The sequence below is a fragment of the Cervus elaphus genome, chromosome 32 (genome assembly GCF_910594005.1).
Source record: "Cervus elaphus chromosome 32, mCerEla1.1, whole genome shotgun sequence".
Lineage (NCBI taxonomy): Eukaryota > Metazoa > Chordata > Mammalia > Artiodactyla > Cervidae > Cervus > Cervus elaphus.
The window spans coordinates 40946641-40971486 of record NC_057846.1 but is presented as its reverse complement, the minus strand read 5'-3'; the positions used below and the strand labels follow the sequence as shown (position 1 = coordinate 40971486).

Below are 24846 nucleotides of genomic sequence, written 5' to 3'. Positions count from 1 at the left end.
AGCCAGCATTCTGCAGACACACACCCAAGTGTGTGTCTTAGCAGCTACCCCCCTTCCCAGACCCCCACCATTTCCCTCTCTTTTCACTACCTTACCAAGGTTTATCAGAATAACCAGCCAACAAGCAAAACCACATCGATGACCGAACTGTCCTCTGCTCAGAGGCAGCATCACAAGTGCTGGATAAGTGTACAGGTTTCTTCTTCTGTGAAATTATTCACGGGAACCCTGACGTATTGGGGAGAGTAATCTGCCCCAGCACATACTGGGTTTTACTGGAAGTCACCAGAATGCTGGCACTTCTGAAGATATGATACAGAAAATCAGCTTTTCAGCAAAGTGTGGCTTACATGCCAGAAGTCGGTCTATATTATTGGTTAAAGGTCTAGTTTTTTCCCTTAAACAGTTTTCCCCTCTCCTTATTCCTACCCATCTCCCTTTCTTTTTCTGTACTTCTAAGGAGGAAGAAAGGAGTTCTTCGTTAGCCAAGTCAAGGAAAGCAGGAGTCCTCATAGAACAACCAGCAAGCTGGTGCTTATAAATGTTAGGCTTTCCCAGGACAGGTCAGTGGACAGCCTGGACTGGTCTCCAGGTGGCCTCTTAAAGTCAGAAGAGTCTCCCCCCAAGCCAGGAAAAAGTTCCGACTTCCCCCCTCATGTGAGTTTCCTCTGCTCCGTTTCTCAGAGTCAGCACTCCATTTTCCAATCCCACCACATTCTGAATCAGCATCCCAGAATGACCCAAACCACGACCGCCTGGGAGCCCTCCCAGGAAGCACAGCGGGGACACTCCATAAACTTCCCCTCGAACCTGATTCAGACTCAGACTCAGTTCAACTTGCGGCTAGTCGGCCAAGGTGTGAGAAGAGGTGGGGCAACCGGTCTGGAACGGGTCCTGGGAAAGTCCCCGTCGCCACTGGGCCACTCCCCACCCGAAATGGGCCGACTGCAGAAAGACTCTCACCAGAAAGGAGAAGGATCATACGTACTGTGATTTTGCTGGCTTGGTTCAAGGCCTCCACCCAGTCCTTCAGATCTTTCTGGTCGTTGGCTTGAAGAAAATACCTCTGTGAGAGGGCGTTGATGACTGCAAAAGGTACAGGATGAAGAGAGAAGAATCCAGGTCAGAACACACACACCAAAACTAAGGTGTTTGATGTCGCAGGGTACAGGAGTCCCGCCAAGGAGACCAAGATGTTCCCCATGGTACAAAGTCACCTGGGAATATCTGGGAAGCAGAGCGCTCTCAATCTGAAGAAAAATGTGGATTATTATTCCATTGGCCACAAGACAACACTAGTGGCCTTCATGTGCTGCTGTGCAGAAAGGCGGCTCATTCACCATACACCAGACACACGCCTGGACAGCTTTTCAGAGGCGCCAAACGCTGGACGGTCATGATGATACACATGTAAGTTTGGTCCCATGCTCCTGGTTTCCACTAGCAGAACTGACCCGGGTTAGGGGTCTTGTCTGTGGTTGAGACATGGAACTAAGGTTGCCTGGGTTCAAGTCTGTGACCTTGTGAGACCCCATTTTCAACCTGGCCCTTCCTCAACACTCCATGAGGTCAACAATTTACTTCTGGGTTTTTTTTTTCTTTTTTCCTTTTTTAGATCTGCTGACCACAAAATCTGAGAGTCAGATTTTTGAGCTTGGCAATGATATTTGAAGGAAGTGGGAGAAAGAGTGCAAAAGAATTTTGAACCAACCTGAAGTGGGAAAAGAGGACAGCTTAAAGGACCACTTTACTCTCCTGGCAAAAATAAGCTAGAACTGGAGGAGGTGAGCATCATGGGGTAGACAAAGAACCCCTTAGTTCATTCACTCATTCCTTCAGCAAATATTTACTGAACAATCACTTTGTGCCAGGAAGCACACTCTACGTGCTGGGGGTACAGCAATGACAAAGCCGGGGAGCATCCATGCCTTCGTGGAGCTTACACCCCAGACATAAAACAGAAGCTATTTGTTAGCATCTGCTCATAGCACTTAGTACAGCACCGAGAAGGCAGTAGAAGCCAGTTAAATACTGATGCTTCAGTGACCTGCATCCACTGAGCGGCTCTGCTTCCTGGGTCACCCCCAGCCATCATTCATTGGCAGGAAGACTTTCAGAAGAATATTCCCTAGTTCCCTCAAGTCTCTATACCATTCCTCTGCTCTGACTTAAAGTTTCCTTAAGACTTCCGGTAGATACCTGCCCTGCGGAGCCAGGAGAACTGAGACATCACGGGCGCCTGTGCCTCTGTCTTAGGTTATTAACAATCTTCGCAGGGAGACCGGGGAAAGGAAGTCATGTGAGACCCAGGGATATGGCTGGGACAGCGGTCACTCACACACACCGGGTACAAGCCACATGTGATCGATCACAGGACCGTCTCCACGCAAAAGAGGAAGCTGCTATAGGAGTATTCAGAAAACCCACCCTCTGCTCAGGACTCACCGAAGCAAAACGGAGTTTTGGGTTTCTGCTTTGGGGTGGCAATGCTCACCTAAATCAGATGAAAAAAGAAAAGAAACGTGAGTGTGTTTCCAACAGTGTTGTAAAGTTGTGTTGTTTTTTTCTTCAAAACTTTTTACATTAGGAGACTTGATACAAAACGAGGAGTATACAAAACAGATGAGAACATTTTGAAACTAATGATCGAGTGGAAACCTTGCACTCATCATCCAGATTAAGAAATCACCCACTATCGATCCTATTTCTTAGAAGCCCTCTGCGCCCCTCCCTGGTAGATAGAATCCCGGCCCCACCCCTCAGACATAACCGCTATCTTGATGTCTGTGTTGAATCTGCAAAAAACGCTCACAAGCCACTGAGTCCTGAGAAAATTCTCCTTGGACCACAAATATATGTACCTTTCACATTAGCGAGACCCTACTCCTCTCCCAAGCACCAACCTCCTCCCCTAAACCGTTCTGTGAATTAGAGGTGGAATTATCACAAATACACAGATTTCAAACAGGGTGCACAGAAAGGTGAGTCACTCACTGCACTGAGACACACAGATCAATTTCCCTTACCTTTCCCTGACTGCTTCACCATGAAAATAAGCACTTCCCACCTGCCCAGAGAGCAGCTGACGGGATCAGGGCACATCCCATATTGAAGGCAAGGGCCTAAGAAAGCAGGCTTTTTCTACCTCCTGCCGTGTCATCCTGCCTTTTCAAGCCTGCTCCCCAATGTACGTTCTGATTCTGTGCCTGCTGTGAGCCCGTCTCGTTTGAGTTCAAATACACTGAGCAAGGAAAAGAAAGCATATTCCATCATATGGAATTAGATGATTGCCCTTGATGAAGGCTGAACCTCCCTGGAGCAGGCCTCCACCACTGGACCTGGGATTTCTAAGGGGGCAGCCCCTTCCCCCAGGACCAAGGTTGGGAAACACTATTCACACGTGGCTATCATCCACTCATGCACACCATTCCCGCATTTCTGGTGAGGGGCATTGTCCAACTTGCTCTCGCCCAGGGGCTCCTGGAGTGGTTCTAGCTTTAACAGGAGGCTCATTAGAAGCCAAGAGCTAAAGGAAACATTGGGGTCAAAATTAAGGCTTCAGGACTTCCCTGGTGATCCAGTAGCTAAGACCCTGCACTCCTAACGCAGGGGACCCACATTCCATCCCTGGTCAGGGAACTAGATCCCAAATGCCACAGCTAAGAGTTCCTATGTGTGCCCAGTCGTGTCCGACTCTTTCTGACCCCTTGGATTGTAGCCCGCCAGGCTCCTCTGTCCATGAGATTTCCCAGACAAGAATACTGGAGTGGGTTGCCATTTCCTCTTCCAGGGGATCTTCCCAACCCAGGGATCGATCCCATGACTCCTGCGTCCCCTGCATGGGCAGGTGGATTCTTGACTACTGAGCCACCTGGAAAAAATCCTGCCCTGCCTCAACTAAAGGACCTGAGTGCAGGCAAATAAAATAAAATAAAAACAAGAGGGAAAGATCCACCATTAAAAAAAATGAAGGTCTTGTCATGGCTCACAGTGGCTCAGGATCTGATCATGACGGACACACCAAGCTGACACACCAGGGTGACTGGATTCTCCCTCTGGGCTCTAAGTTCTTTCTACAGACCTGGCCCAGATTTCTCAACAACCCAAATTAATACTGCCCAGAACACTCCGGATGGGAACCGAGGCAGCAGCCTGTAAAAGATCAAAGGAAGGACAGGCGGTACAGCCTGGGCTTTGGTGCCAGAGGGCCAGGGCCCCCGTCCCAGGCGTCCCAGCTGTCTCACCATTTCCTAGTCCATCAAACAGTAATAATAAATCATGCTCTCACAGGGCCATGGTGAGGATTAAATGTGACAGTGCAAGTGAAGCACTTAACCTGCCTTATCATGCAGATGCTGCTCAACCAAGGAGGGGCTGTTTACACCCACTCCACGTACCAATACAAGCCATGCTATGCTGGGCACAAGGGGCTTCCCCAGTAGCTCAGATGGTAAAGAGTTCGCCTGCAATGCAAGAGACCCGGGTATGATCCCTAGGTCGGGAAGATCCCCTGGAGAAGGAAATGGCAACCCACTCTAGTACTCTTGCCTGGAGAATTCCATGGACGGAGGAGCCTGGTGGGCTACAGTCCATGGGATCACAGAGAGTCGGACACAATTGTGTGACTAACTTTCACTTTTCATGCTTGGCATGACAGATAAAATGCTAAGGGCCTTGTGAGCTTCTCCGGGGTCCCAAAACATGTATGAGACCTGGTTTCCAACACACAAAATGAATATGGCACACTCAACAGTAATAACTATTCAACTGAATGTCTATATGACGTTACAACAACCTCATCAACAAGTATTTAACTAAATGCCTACAAGATGTTGCATTAAGCCAACTTCATTCACAAAAACTTCATTCCAATTAAACATTCACAAAAACTTAATGCCAACTTCATTGGCATTAAGCCAACTTCATTCACAAAAACTTCATTCAAATTAAACATTCACAAAAACTGCACAACATTCAAAAATAATTAGCAGCTTTGATTTTCTTGGTTCACGAGAATCACTGGATGTGCAAGACGATAGCTGGGAAATTAGAGCCAATCATAAATTGAGTTACTCACAGTCAAATCATTTCAAAAAGGAAAATGATGAAAAATGATGAAAATCCTTTCAAATCTTTCACAGCCAGACAATTACAGTCAATGAGGGAAGTGGGGCCATTCTGATATGTTTACCACGATGTGAGGTGTACGCTAGAGGGCCTAAGAAAGTCTTTAAATAATCCCCCAGACGATAAATATTTAAACAAACATGAGCCCGCATATCTGCCTTCAAAGTGGATGAAAAGCCCATGGCCTCTTTAGCATCTGTGCGCTGGAGCCCTGCGAACAAGCCCAGGCCCCTACGCCATCTTGTACTGCTGGGATTCAGACCCCAGAATTCAACCTGAGCCACACTGGGTGCCTTCCTCCTGTTTGCATCTGACGTTCTGATCTGTTGGTGACTCATGGGCTTCCTCCCTCAGCACCCATGTTCCTGCAGGTCCTCAAGCTCACAGCTCCTGTGCGCCCCACCCTTGGTTCCTGTATGACCCTGACCATCACAGAACTACCTCGGCCATCCAGGCCTTCCGGACACTTCCACCCTGGCTGGGTGACACACGGTCCACTCTGACCACAACTCATTACCAGCCTATCCGAGGGAAAACATGCTTATGACCAGAAGTCAAAGCTTTCAAAGATATCGCCTGGCTTTCCATTTGCTTCTCCATGTTTATCCAGTGTTCAGTTGGGAGTACGTGTGATTACACGCCTGCACACCTGTAATCTGCCTTGTGGTGATCACAGAAGGCTTACCCGGCCAAGCAGCTCTTGCTGAATTAACAGGACGCCAGTTCTAGGTCAACCCTAATGGGTGGTTTAGCAAAGGTAAGACCCTCAACATCTCTGATCAGCCCCCAGATTGGCAAAGCCAGAGGGGAAACAACTACACCCCTTCTTACAGTCCTGGAATGATGAAGAAAATAAAGGGACTTCCCTGGTGGTCCAGTGGTTAAGACTCCAGGCTTCCAATACAGGGGGCATGGGTTTGATCCCTGGTTGGGGAACTAAGATCCCACATGCCTTGGTGTGGCCAAAAAAAAAAAAAAACAAAGCAAGTCCCATCTATTGGCTGCTATGCCCTCAAAAAGATAGGCCAAGGTGGGAGCAAAGGGGAGCGTCTCACTCACTCCGGAGGAGTGTAGCTCTGGCCTTCCCCCAGATCCCAGTGATGGGGGGCAGGACCCCCACCTCCTGGGAGGGATAGCACCACTGCCCCCACCACACCTCCTGCTGGTGACCAGGCCAGCCCCTGCAGCTCCTTCACACGTGGTGAAGGCGCAGAGAGGCTCTTGAAGAAGCGGCGTGGTGGATGGGCTGACTCTGGCCACAAGTAAGTCGCTGCACAGCAGTCGTTGACCGGTGGGTCCTGGGTGAGGAGGCGGGGGGGCGGGTGAGGCAGGGACCAGGTACAGGTCACCCGCAGAGCGATGCAGGCGAGGCCGCTCCCCCACCCCCCGGCCCGACAGACTCTCAGGAACTCGCTCTTATCAGATCGCACAGAGACCACAGGAGCAGCAAAGCCGTGGGGCACCGGGGCACTGCGAGCCCGCCCCACCCTGGCTCCCCGGGGCCGGAAGTGGAGCTGGGGCCCCTCCGGCGGCGGCAGCAGCAGCAGCAGCCCAAGGCCTTGGAGCCTCGGTGCCGCCCAGGGAGACCCTGCCTCACGAGGCCGCACCAGGAGCCGCAGAAGAGCCAGTCACCCACCCAGAGTCATGGCAGGCTCGAAGCCGGAGCCTCTGAACCAGCTTCCAGGGGTCAATGAGCCCTGGAGGCACAGGCGAAATCAGGGTGTGTGCACGCACACGTGATTTACCTGGGACAGGAATCCACACTTCTCATCAGACTTTTCTTAAGGATCCATGACCGCACCCCCCACCCGCCCATGCCCGCCAAAAACCAGGAGTGAGCCCTGTTCCAAGAAGGTCTTTGTTGCAGTTAACAGCGAGCCAGGCCACAAGCTGGAAGTGTAAGTGAGCAGGACCCTATGGGGCCTTCCGCAGACAAAGCCTTCCCCCATATCCTCTGCTTGAGCTCCTCTCTGAGGTACCCAGATAATAGTATCTGATGCAAATTTCCTGAGTTGCTTTGCAGATGTGAACCCCACCCCCCAACAACCAGCAGCAAACGGAGGAAGGACTAGATGACCTTGAGTACGTGGTCCCACGTCTCCTGAAGCCCGAGGGCAGCTAACGTGAACTCCCGGGATACTGCCCAGCTGCCTCACCATCAGCCCATCAGAGAAATGTGCACCCTGAGACCCTCAACCCCCTCATCTGCCCTTAAAAACGCTTTGCTGAAACTCTTCGGGGAGCTTGAGACTTCTGAGGGCTGTGAGCCACCTCATCTCCTTGCATGGCCTGGCAGTAAACCTTTCTCTGCTCCTGACTCTGATGTTTCAGTTTGGTTGGCCTCATGGGTCAGGCCAGGACTCCCGTTAACAGAGGTGGGGCTGGCTGCGGGGAAGAGAAGAACCCACAAACAAAGCGGGGAGGTGGGTGGAGTCAAAGGCCAGCATCCATCTTTTTCTAGTTGGCCTGAGAACTGGCCCTGCTGCTGCGACAACATCAATTTCAGAACCTTCCTCTGTGTTAGCCTCTCAGAAGATGGATGTTCCCAACACCAGCCCACAAGGATGAGCACCCTTAGCGGAGGCCACACGCACCACGGCCGGGCTACTGCTGCTGGTCCAACACATTCCTTGGAGGGGACACCTAGGGGTTAACAAGAAATAACCTGGAATGCTGAATTTGATACCAGCACAGGCTAAATGTTTTTTTTCTGGGAAAACCCCTGCTTTCTGGCACTGGGTCAGGCAGCAAGCAGTTCAAGGCTCTCCTCTCCGTGAAACCTGACCCACTGGCAGCTGTGGGTTTTGCAAAACCCATCCCCGCCTGCCTCTCCCCTCCATGGAGGGTAAAAAGGCAGGTCCCTCCTGCTAAAGGAAGCAGCCCTCCGAAGCCAAGAATTCAAGAAACCCTTGTCCGAGCTGCATTTATATATCACGATTCTGCAGGAGATTTTAGTCCCTCTTCCCCTATCAAGAAGGAGGAAAAAAAAACCCTCTCAAACAGGAGATGGTTTGGAGTTTCATTAATCTTAAGGTTCTCTGCTCCTCGCTCTCTGAATTCTCTCTCTTCCAACCTCCTAATGAAATGACCTAATGAGCTCACAGCAAGACAGGACTCCGGCCTCTGGCCACCGGGAGGCAGCCACATTCTGACCACAAAGCATGCAAATTGCCTGCTTTCCTAGGCCCTTCCCCTCTCCCGGTCCTTCCCTCCTCGCTCTAAGGCGCCCAAACACTGCCCTGCACCCAGTCACCTCTGCTGGACTCCCACCTGCAACCCCTGCAGCTGCCTTCCCCTCTGGCCCAGCTGAAATGGGAGGGCTTCCCAAGGACCCCCAAAGCTTGTTATGAGAGGAGCCAGGAGCCACTCAGATCAGAGCCCCATCCCCCGAGGAGGGGAGAATGTGGACAAGGAAGCTGAGGTCCCCAAGAGGCCTGAGTGAGGGCCTTCCAGAACCTCGGTGCTGGCTGGGGGCCACCTGGCTCTCCTCGCTGGACGAACAGTTCCTCTTTCTAGCAAGGCTCTAAATCCCCCAGCCTTCTTATTTTTATCACTGCTGCATCACAGGTCAGCACCAGTGCCTGCTCCAGGGAGGGACAGCTACACAAAGCTGAATTCAGCAGCTCCGTGTGGACACCATCCATGTGGAGCCCCCCAGCCCCCACCCAGGTCTCAGCCCAGAAGAGAGGTTGCTCTCGCCTCTTCTGTGCAGACTGGACCAGGAATGGACTGTCAGCTGGCCTGCCAGACCCTCCAGCTCTCTGACTGCTGAGTGGTTTCCTGGCACATCTGGGCACCTCCTTGGGGCCCTCCCAGGCTCCCCTCCACAGTGATCCGGTCCAGCCCATGGATAAACTTTCAGGGCCACCCCAACGCTTTCTGAGCCATTCCAGTCGAACCATACGCTTTGGGAGAATCCTTTACAGTCACTGGGTTTATTTTGCTATTGTGTTTGTGTTCCTTTCGGTCCCAATTACAAAAAAAAAGATCATGTCCCAGTCTTTGCCCACCCACCTCCCATCCCTCCTTTGCAGGAGCTGGCAGCATCACTGACTAATGGGTCCCAGGAGTGAGAGGCTGCAAGATCACCCTCCAAGAAACTGCTGACCACAGGCCACCTGGCCCCAGTCAGTTATAGGCTTCCATGGGCATACAGGGAGCACATCACAGCCCAGCAAGACCCCCAGGAGCTGATGGCCGAGGTGTATGCTTCCTCTAGTTTAGATACTAAACCTACTTACAGATCATGAATTCCCAAAGCTCCAGGCCAACATTACCTTCGAGATGTAGGTCAGCTGCAGAGATCCGACAGCTCCTGCCCCAATTGCCAGGTTCTGAAAGACATAAGTTTTGCGTTTGAAGAAGGATGCTATGCGAGGCAGTGGATACAGGACTAAGGAAGGCTGAGAGTCTGGTTCTGTCGATGCCACTTTCTGGCTTTGCAATCTTGACTAGTCACTTCTTTTTTTTTTAACTTTTGATTTTATTTTGGAGTACAGCTGATGAACAATGTTGTATTAGTTTCAGGTGTACAACAAAGTGATTCAATTATCCATGTGTGCGTGCTGTCACTTCAGTCGTGTCCAACTCCTTGTAACCCCAAGGGCTGTAGCCTGCCAGGCTCCTCTGTCCATGGGATTCTCTAGACAGGAACACTGGAGTGGGTTGCCATTTCCTACTCCAGGGAATCTTCTCGACCCAGAGATCAAACATCTCTTACCGTCTCCTGCATTGGTAGGTGGGTTCTTTACCACTAGGATCACCTGGGAAGCCCTAAGCCCTTCAATTGTACGTACACATGTGTCTATTATTTTTTAAATTCTTTCAAATTCTTTTCCCAGTGAAGCTGTTACAGAATATTGAGCAGAATTTCCTGTGCTATACAGTAGGTCCTTGTTGGTTATCCATTTTAAATACAGCAGTGTGTACATGTCCATCCCAAACTCCCTAACTATTCCTCTCCCACCATCTCTCCATAAGTTTGTTCTCTAGTCACTTACCTTCTTCACCTCACCACAGTATAATTCTTGCCACAGTCTGTGGACTTAACATTTCCCTGAGCCTCATTTATTTTAGAGAGGTATTCTAGTACAGTGGTTAAAAGTGGGGGCTCCACCACTTTGTGAATAAGTTCCTTCATCTCTAAGCCTCAGTTTTCCCTTCTGTAAAAACAGGGATCATAATAGTACCTACCTCGCCAGACAGTTCTAAGGATGAGTTAATAGACTTACAACCACTTGCGGGAACTTCCCTGGTGGCTAAGACTCCATGCTCCCAATGCAAGGGTCGTTCCAGCCCTGGTCAGGGAACCGATCCCACATGCCACAACTAAAGAAGAAAAAGAGCCTGGGTGCCACAACTAAAGATCTCTCATGCCACAACTAAGACCTGGCACAGCCAAATAAATAAAATAAGTAAATATTAAAAAAATAAAACCACTTGGAATTGTCCCTGTTTAGAGTTATATATGCTGGGAGCGGTTGAGGGCAGGAGGAGAAGGGGACGACAGAGGATGAGATGGCTGGATGGCATCACCGACTCGATGGACATGAGTTTCAGTAAACTCCGGGAGTTCATGATGGACAGGGAAGCCTGGCGTGCTGCAATTCATGCGGTCACAGAGTCAGACACGACTGAGCGACTGAACTAAACTGAGAGTTATATAGTCATCTATATGACTCTGAACAAGTGTTACCTAGTTTATATGTATATATATAATATATGTATATGTAATAAAACATATATTGTCCTGACTGCTCTGATATCCCTGTTGGCTTTATCTTATTTGATGACACTTCAAATTCTTTTCTTAATAAATATGGTACAGAGTCACACAATCTAGGAGGAAATAAAGGAAAGAAAAACTTAGTTCTTCAGTCTATTTCAAAGGGCAGTTACGAGTACTAAATGGAATGATATCTGTACAGTATAAAAAAAAATAAATGCATTATTAAAACATCAAGAAACTCACAGGCACCTTGTCTGGCAATGTTCTACCCTGACACAGTCTCTTGGCTCTCTAACTTCTCCACTGTCAGAAATGAAGGGATGAAAACACAGGGGTGCTAGATGCCCATCAGCAGACAAATGGATAAGAAAGCTGTGGTACATATACACAATGGAATATTACTCAGTCATTAAAAAGAATACATTTGAATCAGTTCTAATGAGATGGATAAAACTGGAGCCCATTATACAGAGTGAAGTAAGCCAGAAAGATAAACACCAACCAATCCAGTATACTAACGCATATATATGGAATTTAGAAAGATGGTAATGATAGCTCTATATGCAAGACAGAAAAAGAGACACAGAGGTATAGAACAGAATTTTGGACTCTATGGGAGAAGGCGAGGGTGGGATGATCTGAGAGAACAGCATCAAAACATGTATATTATCAAGGGTGAAACAGATCACCAGTCCATGTTGGATGCATGAGACAAGTGCTTGGGGCTGGTGCACTGGGAAGACCCAGAGGGATGGGATGGGGAGGGAGGTAGGAGGGGGGTTCAGGATGGGGAACACATGTAAATCCATGGCTGATTCATGTCAGTGTATGGCAAAAACCACTACAATACTGTGAAGTAATTAGCCTCCAACTAATAAAAATAATTGGGAGAAAAAAAAAAGAAAACACGGGGGTGGTAGTGTACCAAAGAAATGGCCATCATTAGAAATCACAGCTGTGGAGTTTCTCATATATAACTTGGCAAATCCACTCCCTGCTGACCTCTTAAACTATTGCTGTAAGCCTCAAAACAATAACCCGGGAGCCCCTATTTTGAAGACCTGGGGTCATCTCAAAGCAATAAACAGAGGCAAATCTAGGATAATGGTTGCAGATCACTGTTCAGTCGCTCAGTCATGTCCGACTCTTTGCAACCCCATGGACAGCAGCACGCCAGGCTTCCCGGTCCTTCACTATCTAGTAAATTTCCTAAAGGGTCAACAGTGGGATGACTTGTCATTCCAGGAGACTGCCCTTAAGAAATACCTTAGATAGCAGGAAAGAGTCCTTCCAGGTCCAACAACCTAAATTCACAGGCATCACTTGAAGTAAGGCAGTGTGTGAAGCTTCCTATACATAAGAAAATGGATGGAGATAAAACTGCGATAAAAGGATTCTCAGAACCCTAGAAATTTAGCGAAAGAGATCCAGAAAGGACATCTCCTCTCTTTTGCAAATGAGGCCATAAATATAAAAGCTGCCCTTGAGTATCTGAATCAGCATTTTGAATATGGACGACTGGATTTACACATTTTTTTAACGACATAATGACTGCACTGGTTTGTTTTTTCAAAGAAAACTCTCTATTGGATAACAACAGATAGTCCTAGTAGCCTTAAGTGTTAGTTGCTCAGTCATGTCTGACTCTTTGCAACACCATGGACTGTAGCCTCTCCAGATTCCTCTGTCCATGGGATTCTCCGGGCAAGAATACTAGAGTGGATAGCCGTGCCCTCCTCCAGGGGATCTTCCCCACCCAGGGACTGAACCCAGATCTCCCACACTGTAGGCAGATTCTTTACCGTCTGAGCCACCAGGGAAATCTATACCCCCTAAATCCGATTCCAAACACAGCACTCCAAGAGGCCAGTGAGCAGCGGACAGTGCCTCCGAGGAGGCCGTGAACCACCCGAGGCAGACAGCTCTGCAGAGAGAGGCTGCCCACAGCTGGCTGCATTGGCACAATCCCGGGGACACACCGCCACCGGCCACCGTGGCCAGCGGGCGCCTGGCCCACCCCCAGCCCCCGCTGTGCACTTGAGGGAAGTGAGTCGTGTGTTGAGGGGATCTGCCCGAGGCCACACACCCGGCTCGGGTTCTCCTGACTTCCACCCCGAAGCCCTAGAAGCAGCACACTGCCATGTCTAACTTAAGCGGCTGGAAATCTAGCTGAGACATCACTGTCCTAGGCCTGCAGGCAAGTTCCCCTACCTAGAAGACGGGGCTCATCAGCCCTGTTTCCTGGGCTGGTTGTGAGAGTTACATAAGGGTAAACAGCGGAGCCCGGCCCAGGGCAGCTTCCATCCCCGACCAGTGGCGCTAATTACGAGACGCAGACGCCAAGTCTCGGAGCCGTTCTTGCCCAACTCAGTCTCCTCACCCCAGACCACAGCCAGAGGCCTCCAGAGCCCTAGCTGGAATTACGAGCGATCAAGTGGGATTTGAGGAGACACTCAAGACACAAACCCACACGTCCTGCCAGATATGAACCCATCCCACTGCAACGACTTCATCTCCCTTCCGCTCTCCAGAGGGAGGGCGGTCCACCCTCAGCCCTGGCTGCCCTCAGCTCTCTGGCTTTGGAGAGGACACAGTCGTTCTCCCAGCACAGCGAGCCCAGGGTGGAGGTGTCCCCAGCCCTTCACCACGGTCCTCCCTCTGCCTGCCTGCTCCTAGGATCACAGGCACCTCCCTGCACCACTGGAGGCCAGGAAAATCTGATGCGTGTCTGAAAATGCAGTTCCCCCCGCCCCGCCCCCAACTGTGCTCCTCACCCAGGGGGAAGTGAGTGACGGGGGGGAAAACAGGATCACCGAGGCTTGATCCAGACTGATGGCGCGGTGTGACGGGGGAAAACAAAACAGGATCACCGAGGCTTGATCCAGACTGATGGCGCGGTGTCTGCTCCGATCGCTGGACCTCAGAGATGAATGGTGACAGCTCACTGCCAGAGTGGCAGCTCCAGGCCGGACACTTCCAGGTCCAGGAGGACTGTGCCAGCTGCCTGAGCTGAGAAGCCAGATGTCAGGGCAGGAACGCTGGGAGCCTGCACCTGGGGAGGGCCGGGTGTCAGAGCCCACCTGGGGACACACCGTCTCCTCCAGGGGACGGACGGGAGGCCCCGCCTTCACAAAGCCACATCTCAGCGCATCCCAGCATCCTCTGACAGCAGCCTGCCTGCCCCCTCCCTGAACTGCCTCCCTGAAATGCACATCAGCCTCTCCTAGGGCGCTTGTTTTAAAAGACCCACCCGAAAAACACTGAATCAGAATCAACTGGAAGGCAGTCAGAACATGCTGGAGTTGTTTGCCACATGGCTTGTTAGATTTTGGTTCCCCAACCAGGAACTGAACCCCGGGCCCTCAGCAGTGACAGCCCACTAGACCACCAAGGGAATTCCCAGAACATGCACATTTTTTAAATGTGCCCGAGTGATCCCTCAATGGGCCCAAGTTTGAGAACAACTGGTTTACAGGACAAAATCTAGCCCTGGAATTTTTTTTTTTTTTGGCCATGCCTGGTGGCTTGAGGGATCTTAGTTCCTCAATCAGAGATCGAACCCTTGCCCCTGGCAGTGGACGCCCTGAATTAACCACTGGACCACCAGGGAATCCCCCAGCCCTGAGTTTTATACTGGAGGGTATTTTACTATGCCTTTAAGTCTCTTCTCGCTAGATTTTAAGCACATTGAGGACACGAATAGAATCTTTCTCTACCCAGGAGACTCTTCGATTTTTAAATTAAAACACAATTTGCATGGCAGATAGGTTCCCAAACCAGCCCTTAAGTTGGGAAGATCCCCTGGAGGAGGAACTGGCAACCCACTCCCATATTCCTGTCTGGGGAATCCCACGGACAAAGGAGCCTGGCAGGCTACAGTCCATGGGGTCGCAAAGAGTCAGACACAACCAAGCAACTGAGCATGCACGCGCATACACTCATGTGACACTCAACGACCAGGACAGCTCCTCTCCACTGGGAAACACTGTGTCCTTGGGAAGACACGTTCAAGTTCGAACTTGGGCGTCACTTGAGTCTGCAGTTCCCCTGGCCTGGGGCCGGAGGGGGGCAGTTCCTGTGGATAGGAACTGGGTGCAGGGGGAGACAGCCCCAAGTAAAAGGGGGTCAAGGACCGGGAAGGAGCTGAGGAAGGAACTAGGGAGCGGACCGGGGGCCTCTGAGCAGACAGGAGTGAAGACAGAGGCTGATGGGGAGGCTGCCTGTGTAGATCAGCTTCCTGCTAGATTTGTCCACAAGTAATGCCCACGCTTGTGGCTCAGCTGGCAAAGAATCCGCCTGCCGTGCGGGAGACCTGGGTTCGATCCCTGGGTTGGGAAGATCTCCTGGAGAAGGGTAAGGCTACCCACTCCGGTATTCAGGCCTAGAGAATCCCATGGACTGTGTAGTCCAGGGGGTCACAAAGAGTCGGACATGACTGAGCAGCTTTCTCTTCAATGCCTGCGCTTCCTCCCAGGGTTTTAACATAAAGGGTAGGGGCGCCCGCAGCGACAGGTTTCTAAGCTCGCAGGAGATTCCACCGCACGGCCAGGTCTGAGGCCCCCCACCCCTCCCCACCCCCACTGCAGACGCCACCCAGCCTGCTGACTCTGCGCTGGAGCCCAGGCAGCTGGGGAGAGAGGCCACACCCAGCTGCGGCCCAGAGAGTCAGCCGGTGGCTGCAGCAGCACCAACAGGGAAGAGGAAGAAGCCGGCCGCAGGCAGAGTGGGGGGCGGGGGGATCCCAGGGCCCCGCTGGGTGTCTGGGAGTCAGGAGCAGCCTGTACATTTCCGGGGCTTCTGAATTTTCTGGAACAATGTAGGGCACAGGGCACATTCCTATTGAAGCTGGATGGTTTTATGAAGACGCCGCCAACCCTTGGTCTCTGCTCAAGGGTTCTCCTGCCACCAAGGTCCCAAAGGGAGCGCCCACTTCCGAGAGTGGGAAGCGGGGGGCTAAGCACCAAGGAAAGAGTGGAGATGCCCACAGAGATGGGGTATATCTCCCCGGGGAGCCTTTATTTCTAGAAGCAACGTTGTTTCTTCTCAAAAGAGAAAAATGTCCCCATCCTCTAGTGAGAGTAACGGGAACACAGAAATGACCAGAAGACCCATCTCCAGATTCCAAAATTCAGGGAACGTCAGCGCTAGAAGTTTCTGCAGCTGCCTGGTCATTCACCAGGAGCCCTCCAAGCCTCACCTTGGGGAAACAACTTCCCCAAGAAGTCAAGTGAAGACAGACAGACAGAGCCCCTTACTCCTTACTCGGTCAAGTACAGCCCGAGAAAGGAAGGTGAAACTGACAAATGTTTCAAGTCTGTTATGCACCAGGCTTGCTGCGCAAGGTCACTTCACTTCACCCTGACAACCCCATTTCACAGATGAGGAAACTCAGGATGGAGCAGGTGAAGCAAGTTGCTAACCAGGTCACACAAGTACTGCGTAGTCTCATGAGGATTTGAACCCAACCCTGCCTGGTTCTCAAATCCCATGCACCATCCTTTATACCAGGTCACCTCCCATGAGACAGTTCTTCACATTGACCAGGACCTGCTCAGCATCTGCAAGTTGATTATCACCGAAAGGTAAACACAAGAGCAGGACCAGCAGGGTTACACCAAGAGGCCCTAAACAGTTGCCCAAACTGGGCAGGGCAGGAACTAGTCAGACTGGCTCTTGGATGCCAAACTCCAAAAGACCAGGATTCAGAGAGTGAGCAGGGGGAAAGAGAGATGCTGGCCCTTCTCACCTTCTCTTCCGTGCTTCCCAGGTGCCTGGCAGACAGGACCAGCTGGCCCAAGGTTAACTAGTGGGAGGAGGAAGGGGTGGACATGGAATTCCAGAGCCGGGGCATGAGCCACCGAGGCCGCCCACGGACTGAAACCACAACTTGAACCACCAGCAGCCAAGGCCAGACACAGACACTCGAAAAAGCAAGACTTGCTAAGTAAGCAGGGCGGTGTGATGGGAATGGAGGGAGGGGAGACCCTGATGTCTTCTGTCCACATCCCAGCCTTGGCCTGGCATGAGAATGACCCAAAGGCAAGTAAGCGAGATACTCCCAAGTATCTTTACTTGCTTTACTGGATGCTCTGAGACAAACACATGTCTTTCCCTCACTCGGGAGTTCCAGCTGCTGGTACCAATTTGACTTAGATACTCAGTTGTGTCCGACTCTTTGCAACCCCATGGACTGTAGTCCACCAGGCTCCTCTGTCCATGGGATGCTCCAGGCAAGAATACTGGAGTGGGTCGCCATGCCCTCCTCCAGGGGATCTTCCCAACCCAGGGATCGAACCTGCATCTCCTGCATTGAAGGCGGATTCTTTACCGTCTGAGTCACCAGGGAAGCCCAAACGAGAATGCTGTGAGGAAAGGTGAAAAGCCCATGGCTACTCTCTCCATTCTCCAGGTCAAATATGCATTCAATCTTTCCCTTCAAGAAAAGTCAATCCTGGGACTTCCCCGGTAGTCCAGTGGCTAAGATTGTGAGCTCCCAATGCAGAGAGCTGGGGTTCAATCCCTGGTCAGGGAGCTAGATCCCACATGCCATAGCTAAGACCTGGTGCAACCAAATAAGCATTTTTTTAAAAGTCAATCCTATAGGGAGGGGACATATGCACACCTATGACTGATTCATGTCGATATATGACAGAAACCAACACAATATTGTAAAGCAACTATCCTCCATTTAAAAATAAGTAAATTTAAATTTTAAAAAATAGTAAAAATAAAATAAAAAGTCAATCATGTGTCGTAAATGGCTGCGCTGGGGTAAGGCTTGCATGCTCTTATCCGGCTGTCTCTTTCCAGTGGACACACGCCAGCCCCAGTTCAGCCAGGATGGACGTCATGAAGTGTCAGTCTCTTGGCCACCACAACCCCCAGCTCCTCACTTCCCTCTTCCAAGGCTGGTGATAGTGACCTCAGACTTGGTCGAAGGCCTGGGCTCTATTTAATCCCCTGGACACGTTCAAGCTCCAAGACGCCAACTGATGGCCACGGACATGGTGCCAAAACCTTCAACTCAACAAGCCGTCTCATTGTCCCTTTCCTCAACTCAGCCTCCAGCCCATTTGCCTCAAGCTCCATCATCACATCCCCTCCCCCATCTAAACAGTTCTCTTCCCAACTTCCTCATATCCATCAGCCACTCGACATTCTCCCCCAGTCAACCGGGCAACACACCGCTGACTGTTCTACTTCACCCTTGGGTCAGTCACCAAGCCTGCTACCTACTTCCTTCAGACAGCCTTCAGATCTGACCCCTCCTCTCTGTTCCCCCCACACCACCCACTGCAGACACCGCGGGAAGGTCTAGGACAAATTCCTCACTGTTATCTTCAATTCCAGGCCTTCTCACTTCCCTGTCCATCCTGACGTCACTGGAAGAACAAACTTGAACAAGTAGCATCTCTAAAATAGTGCTTGAGAGTTTGTCAGAGCACTCTCCTATTCATTTATCTTCACAGCAACAATGTCAGAGCTAGAGGTAACACAGGCTCAGAAAAGGGGATTTTTTTCCTAACACACAGCTTAATGAGTTCATCAAGTTGTCCTGTGCTCCACTGATATAACTAACACGATGGATTCTGAAGCAGAATCTGATACACAGGACTTCTTGCAAATGCGAAATCACCTGCTTTGTGTTAGAGGCACTTTTTAAAATAGTAAAAAATATATTTGTTTGTATATAAATATACTATACAAAACAACTATAAAAAACAACTATATAAAAAGATGTATACAACAGATACACTAAACAAACGCTGAAGGTTCCAATCTAAAGCAAAACCTGACAACAATATAACCAAAAACAAATTTTAAGAAAACTAAGAACAGTCATCACCACGGTTCTACATTAGTAAAACCTCTGTTAAGCTTCATAGCGTCTGTCTCTTCAGTTGCTTGGACTTTAATAATCAGTAATACAAACTACTTTGCTAGCATGTGAGATGAGTGCAATTGTGCAGTAGTTTGAACATTCTTTGGAACCAGAGATCAAACTGCCAACATCCATTGGATCATCAAAAATGCAAGAGAGTTCCAGGAAAACATCAACTTCTGCTTTATTGGCCACGCCAAAGCCTTTGACTGTGTGGATCACAACAAACTGTGGAAAATTCTTAAAGAGATGGGAATACCAGACCACCTGACCTGCCTCCTGAGAAATCTGTATTCAGGTCAAGAAACAACAGTTAGAACTGGACATGGAACAACAGACTGGTTCTAAATAGGGAAAGGAATATATTGGCTGTATGTTGCCACCCTGCTTATTTAACTTATATGCAGAGTATATCATGCAAAATGCTGGGCTAGACGAAGCACAAGCTGGAATCAAGATTGCTGGGAGAAATATCAATAACCTCAGATACATAGATGACACCACCCTTATGGCTGAAAGCAAAGAAGAACTAAAGAGCCTCTTGATGAAAGTGAAAGAAGAGAGTGAAAAAGTTGACTTAAAACTCCACATTCAGAAAACTAAGATCATGGCGTCCGGTCCCATCACTTCATGGCAAATAAATGCCATGGAAACCATGGAAACAGTGACAGACGTTATTTTGGGGGGCTCCAAAATCACTGCAAATGGTGACTGCAGCCATGAAATTAAAAGACACTGCTCCTTGGAAGAAAAGCTATGACCAACCTAGACAGCATATTAAAAAGCAGAGACATTACTTTGCCAACAAAGGTCCATCTAGTCAAACCTATGGTTTTTCCAGTAGTCATGTATGGACACTAAAGTTGTACTATAAAGAAAGCTGAGCACTGAAGAATTGATGCTTTTCCACTGTGGTGTTGGAGAAGACTTTTGAGAGTCCCTTGGACAGCAAGGAGATCCAACCAGTCCATCCTAAAGGAAATCAGTCCTGACTATTCATTGGAAGGACTGATGCTGAAGCTGAAACTCCAATACTTTGCCCACCTGACTCAAAGAGCTGACTCATTTGAAAAGACCCTGATGCTGAGAAAGATTGAAGGCAGGAGAAGGGGATGACAGAGGATGAGATGGTTGGATGGCATCACTGACTTGATGGGCATGAGTTTTAGCAAGCTTTGGGAACTGGTGATGGACAGGGAAGCCTGGCGTGCCGCAGTCCATGGGGTTACAAAGAGTCGAACACAACTGAGCGAATGAACTGAATTGAATGCAAACGACTAACATGATTGTCCCAAAGTACTTCTTAGTTTTTACTTCTTTTTAATTTAAACAAAGCACATCTTGTTATAAAAACAAGAAGTTTTCTAAATGACTAACATTACCAAAGAAAGCACATAGAGCACTTACAGTATTTTATGCTAACTCTCAAAAAGTCCCTACACTATTTTAATTCTTAAAACATCAACTTAATAATTTACCCTAAGCAGAATTTGCATTTTGGTGGGGGGAAAAAAAAAAGCGAGATCTGTTGCTTGAAATCTTCTTTGGGGAATTTTTTTTCCCAAAGGAATTCAGAATTCTTACTCTAACCCAGAATGGACAAAAGCATGCCAGAAATTCCACTTAACCCTTGAAATCATGTGTTTACATGGATAGTTAATATACCGATTACATAAAATCCATGCATTAAAAACACTCTGTCCCCCAAATTTCTGCGGATGTGAAAGATACACCACGAAAGTTATATGCTGAGAATATTTCTGGACAGATAACACACAAGAACGTGGAAACACTGGCCGCCTCTGGTTAGGGAGACACGTGACTAGGGGCCAGGGGTGGGAGGCAAAAACTGGTCACTAAATCAGGTCTCCCAGATTTTGAATTATATACCACGTGTGTGTACTGGCCATTTTTAAAAGCAAGTTATCTTCCTGGTTCTTGGCATTTTCACAGGTTCAGCATATCATGCAAAAGTCTTTGGCCAAGCCACGTAAAATCCCTGGAGAGACCCTAGTTCCCCTACCAGGGATCAAACCTGGGCCCACAGCAGGGAAAGCACTGAGTCCTAACCACTGGACAGCCAGGGAGTTTCCCCAAAACCTTTTAAACATTGTTAGGAACTTGTCTGAAATCAGCAATGGCTGACTTCTGAAATCAGGAGAATGGCTGTTCTCATCTACCTTTCCTGGACTTGAACTGCAACGTTCCCCAGCCTCCGGCCACCCCCGCCTGCTTCAGACTGGCCCCCTCAATCCAAACTGGCATTAGCCAATCTGTCCTGTTACTGCTCGTCCTGAATCCAGTGGGTTTATGTACACTGACAGACTCCCACGGTTTGTGTCAAGTCTGAAGTCAAGGGGAGAGTCTGTTAGCAACCAAGGACCTCTGCGCGGTGTTAAACACATCGCAACCTTAAACCTGTTGCTCCATCTCACCTTCATTTCAAAAATCTGAACATAAGGCGAGTACGTACTTGAACTCTCGGTAAAGAAATTAAATGTTAATAAAATAGTATACTCCCCCCAAATCTTTTGAATATTGTTGGATTTCAGGGAAATTTTGCTCAAGGAGGATTCCAATACAGAAAGCACAAGTTTTTAAATGTGGCAATTTTTGCCGAGCCTTTAAGGCAAAATTATTGTCCATGCCATAGTATATGTTAATATCATTTTCTACCACTCTTCTGTATTCTTTCTACTAAAATGCTGCCAAATATCCATCTTTATGTCAATACAGCTAAAGCTCTCCGTCCCTTTCAAAGGAAAGAACTGCTTTCAGCTTCAAAAAAAAAAGCAAAAGGCTTTTATCAGGGTCCAAGAGTTACCAGGAGAGATGTCATCTTTTTGGATACTATGGTGATGATTTCACATCATGGCCTTTGGAAAATAAGAGCATCTGCCTATTTTTTGGCAAAAGAGAGAAAACACAATCTATGGAGTAAATCTGACAAGAACAACTGTCGAAGTGCAATAATACTGTTTTCATGCTTCGATTTATCCTTTGTTTGGGGCCATATGATTTAGTCTCACAATTACTTATCCAGATGGGCATCACAAGAGTAAAATGTAAGTGTTGTCATGCAACTGAAACAGAGTTGGTTATTCAGTTGGTAAAAGAATAGAGCAGCCCAGTGAAGGAATTTCTCCTTTTCTGTCATGATAAGGACCAACGTTAAAGTAAAACACACCTGCCATGACATCACTGTAATGTTTGACAGGAAATCCAGCCAATGCCTGTCCCTATTCAGGCATTATCTGTGTCCTTGATGTTGTCAGCAGATTGATTTTTAAATGCATGAACCAAGTCAGAGGCCATAATCAATAACATTGAAACTTTCCATTTATAGGGTCCTTTAGAGCTAATGGGTTTCATCCTCTACCTGTTTGGTGCCACCTCTGTCTGGCGTTAAAAGCAACTTGATTGCATACTTCAGCACAGAGATTCTAGACTCTTTATCAGGCACTCAAGGCTGTACCTGGCCTGGCACACACACCCGCCGAACACACACCCACGACCAACCCTCCCCAGCAGACGCGGCGATGGCCTCCTATCTCTGTTTTCCATCTGAGGGCTGTCCTCAGCTACTGAATCCATTCCACCCACCTGCGCAGGACCGGAACCCTGACGGTCCACCCTGGGGCGTGCGGAAGCCAGCCCCCTTGGGACAACTTCAAGTGCCCCAGAGCAAAAGGCTAAGCCCATCGTTTGCCAACTTCTGCCGGAGCGCTGACCCGCGTCTGCTCCCTCCCCTTCCCTGTCCTGTAGCCAGCTCTGTTAATAAAGAGCTTGCCACGAATCCTAGCTTCAGTGAGTCCTGGTCTGGGGAACTCAGAATCCTGAACGCCCTTGAAGCAGGCAAGCTGGCCTTTCCTTCTGGGTGCCACCCCTGCGCTATAGCGGCGCTGTTTCCTTGTCCCCCCTTCAGCTCTGCTCCAGACAGGCTGCATAACAATCAGAGAGATTGTTGCTGTTCAGTCGCTAAATCGTGTCTGACTCTTTGAGACCCCGTGGACTGCAGCACTCCAGGCTATTGTTAAGTGAAAACACTTCAACCTGCAAAATGCACAACAAATGTGAATCACCTGTAGCAATAACAACTCTAACCTCACTCATCCTTGCTGACCTGGATCTAAGCCGCCCCTCCATGAAGGGGGGCCCAGCAGTTTTCTCCCTGCCTCAGTTTTATCTAACCCTCTATCTCCTTACCTACAGAGCAAGCCTCACAAAAGGCCCAGACTCTGTCTTGGGCGCTGTTGCAGCGTCAGCATCCAGGCTGGTGCCTGGCATATGGGGCATATTTAGCAAACATGTGATAAATAATGATGCTGAATTTTGAAGATCCCGCTCTAGTCCCAGTCCCTTAGAAAATGGAAGGGTTAAGAATCACCCAAAGGGCCCACAATGACTCACCTAACATACAAAACACCTCAGGGCCAGAGTCAGAACCTGATCCTTGATCTCTCATCTCCAGGCCGGGGAACATTCCATCCGAGACTCCACCTCCTGGCCCTCCATCTTCCCTGGACCAGCAGCACAGAGGAAAACTGCAACTCCTTCTCTTGCATCCAAACTAGTGACATCTGGGCTGTTCACTTTAACGACGTGTGTGTGTGTGTGTGTGTGTGTGTGTGTGTGTTAATAACTCAGTCGTGTCTGACTCTTTGTGACTCCATGGACTATATAGCTCACCAGGCTCCTCTGTCCATGGAATTCTCCAGCTAAGAATACTAGAGTGGGTTGCCATTCCCTTCTCCAGGGGATCTTCCTAACCCGGGGATGGAACCCAGGTCTCCTTCACTGCAGGCAGATTCTTTACTGTCCGAGCCTCCAGGGAAGTCCAGTGACATGCTACCTTGTTGTAAAGATGGATTGACATTTTTACCGCTGTAGTTTTCTGTGTGCTGTTTTCATTTTGCCAACTAAATTTGAAGTTTTCTGGTGGCAAAGACCTCTCTGAATTCCCCTCCCCGTCATCTCCTCCACATCAGCATAGGGTTGAGCACATGTATCAGGAGGAAAGAGGCAGACAAAGGTGAAGAATACAGGGCCCAGTGGTGGTTCTTGGTGGTCCAGTGGTTAAAACTCTGAGCTCCCAACGCAGAGGGCCTGGGTTCTATCCCCGGGCAGGGAACTGAGTTGCATGCCACAACTCAGAGCCTGCATGCCGCAACTGAAATATCTCATGCAGCCAAATTAATATTGTTTAAAAAAGGTGAAGAGGGTAGACATAGGAGTGAGACAGACCTGGCTCTGTGCTTACCACCTGCATGGCCTTGAACAAAGCTGTTGACCATCTCTGTACCTTGAAGAGGAAATGCTGGATTTCCCAGGTCTCAGGATTACTGAGAGGACCTTAACAAGATAACATGCAAAGCATTTTGCACAGTGGCTGGTATCCCAGACCCACTCACTGGATATAACTGCAGCTAGTGATACTGGTAGTAGTGGTAGTAAAAACAGGCTCCCAAACAGCGACTTCCAAGGGGTTTAAACAGGCATAGGTCAGAGACTTGGGTTCAGAAAAAAACCCAGCTTATTAAATCCCAAAACTATTAGAGTAGGTGTCTCCTTTTCCCTATAAACTTAAGGCGTTCAGCGATGACACACAGTCCCCAGTGTCCTTCTCCATAGGGAAAGACCGACCTTACCCAGGTTTGCTCTTGGGGATCACCTTCCACCCCTCTCTTTCTGACCCCCTGCTTTCTGCTTCTCACTCTGCAGAGCCTTCGCTTGGTACAGTCTCTTGTCCCCAGTTCCAGGAGAGCAGTGTTGGACACTATCCATTTCACAAAGGCATCTCTTTAACAGCCTCTTTCATTCATTCATTCATTCATTCAATGAGCTCACATATATCAAATACTGGACACCAGGGATCAAAAGTCAGACAAGCACATGCCCTCGAGGACCTCCCAGCCCTGAGAGTGCCCCAGCTTCTCTTTCTTAATCAGAGACTCACCTTTGCAAGCTCTCCTTCCTCCCAAGCAACACTAAGGCAACTGCCTCATTCTCAGCCATAACAGCAAGGGAGCTGGTGTCAGACAGCCAGGGTTAGGATCCTGGCTCAACCACTTTCTTATGACATAACCACGGGCAAACTTCCTCCGCTCTC

The 24846-nt window shown here is 49.2% G+C and overlaps 1 protein-coding gene across 3 annotated transcripts in view; it reads right to left on the bottom strand.

Annotated features, from left to right (window-relative positions):
* PLEKHA2 (pleckstrin homology domain containing A2) overlaps positions 1-24846 on the bottom strand; it is a 65178-nt gene that overhangs the window by 22593 nt on the left and 17739 nt on the right. For all 3 annotated transcript variants that reach the window (XM_043893534.1, XM_043893535.1, XM_043893536.1), the window contains exons 3-5: positions 9405-9461; positions 2446-2494; positions 989-1086 (exon numbers count right to left, since the gene is read on the bottom strand). In XM_043893534.1, coding sequence (XP_043749469.1) covers positions 989-1086; positions 2446-2494; positions 9405-9461 — 204 coding nt within the window. The remainder of the gene's footprint in view (positions 1-988; positions 1087-2445; positions 2495-9404; positions 9462-24846) is intronic.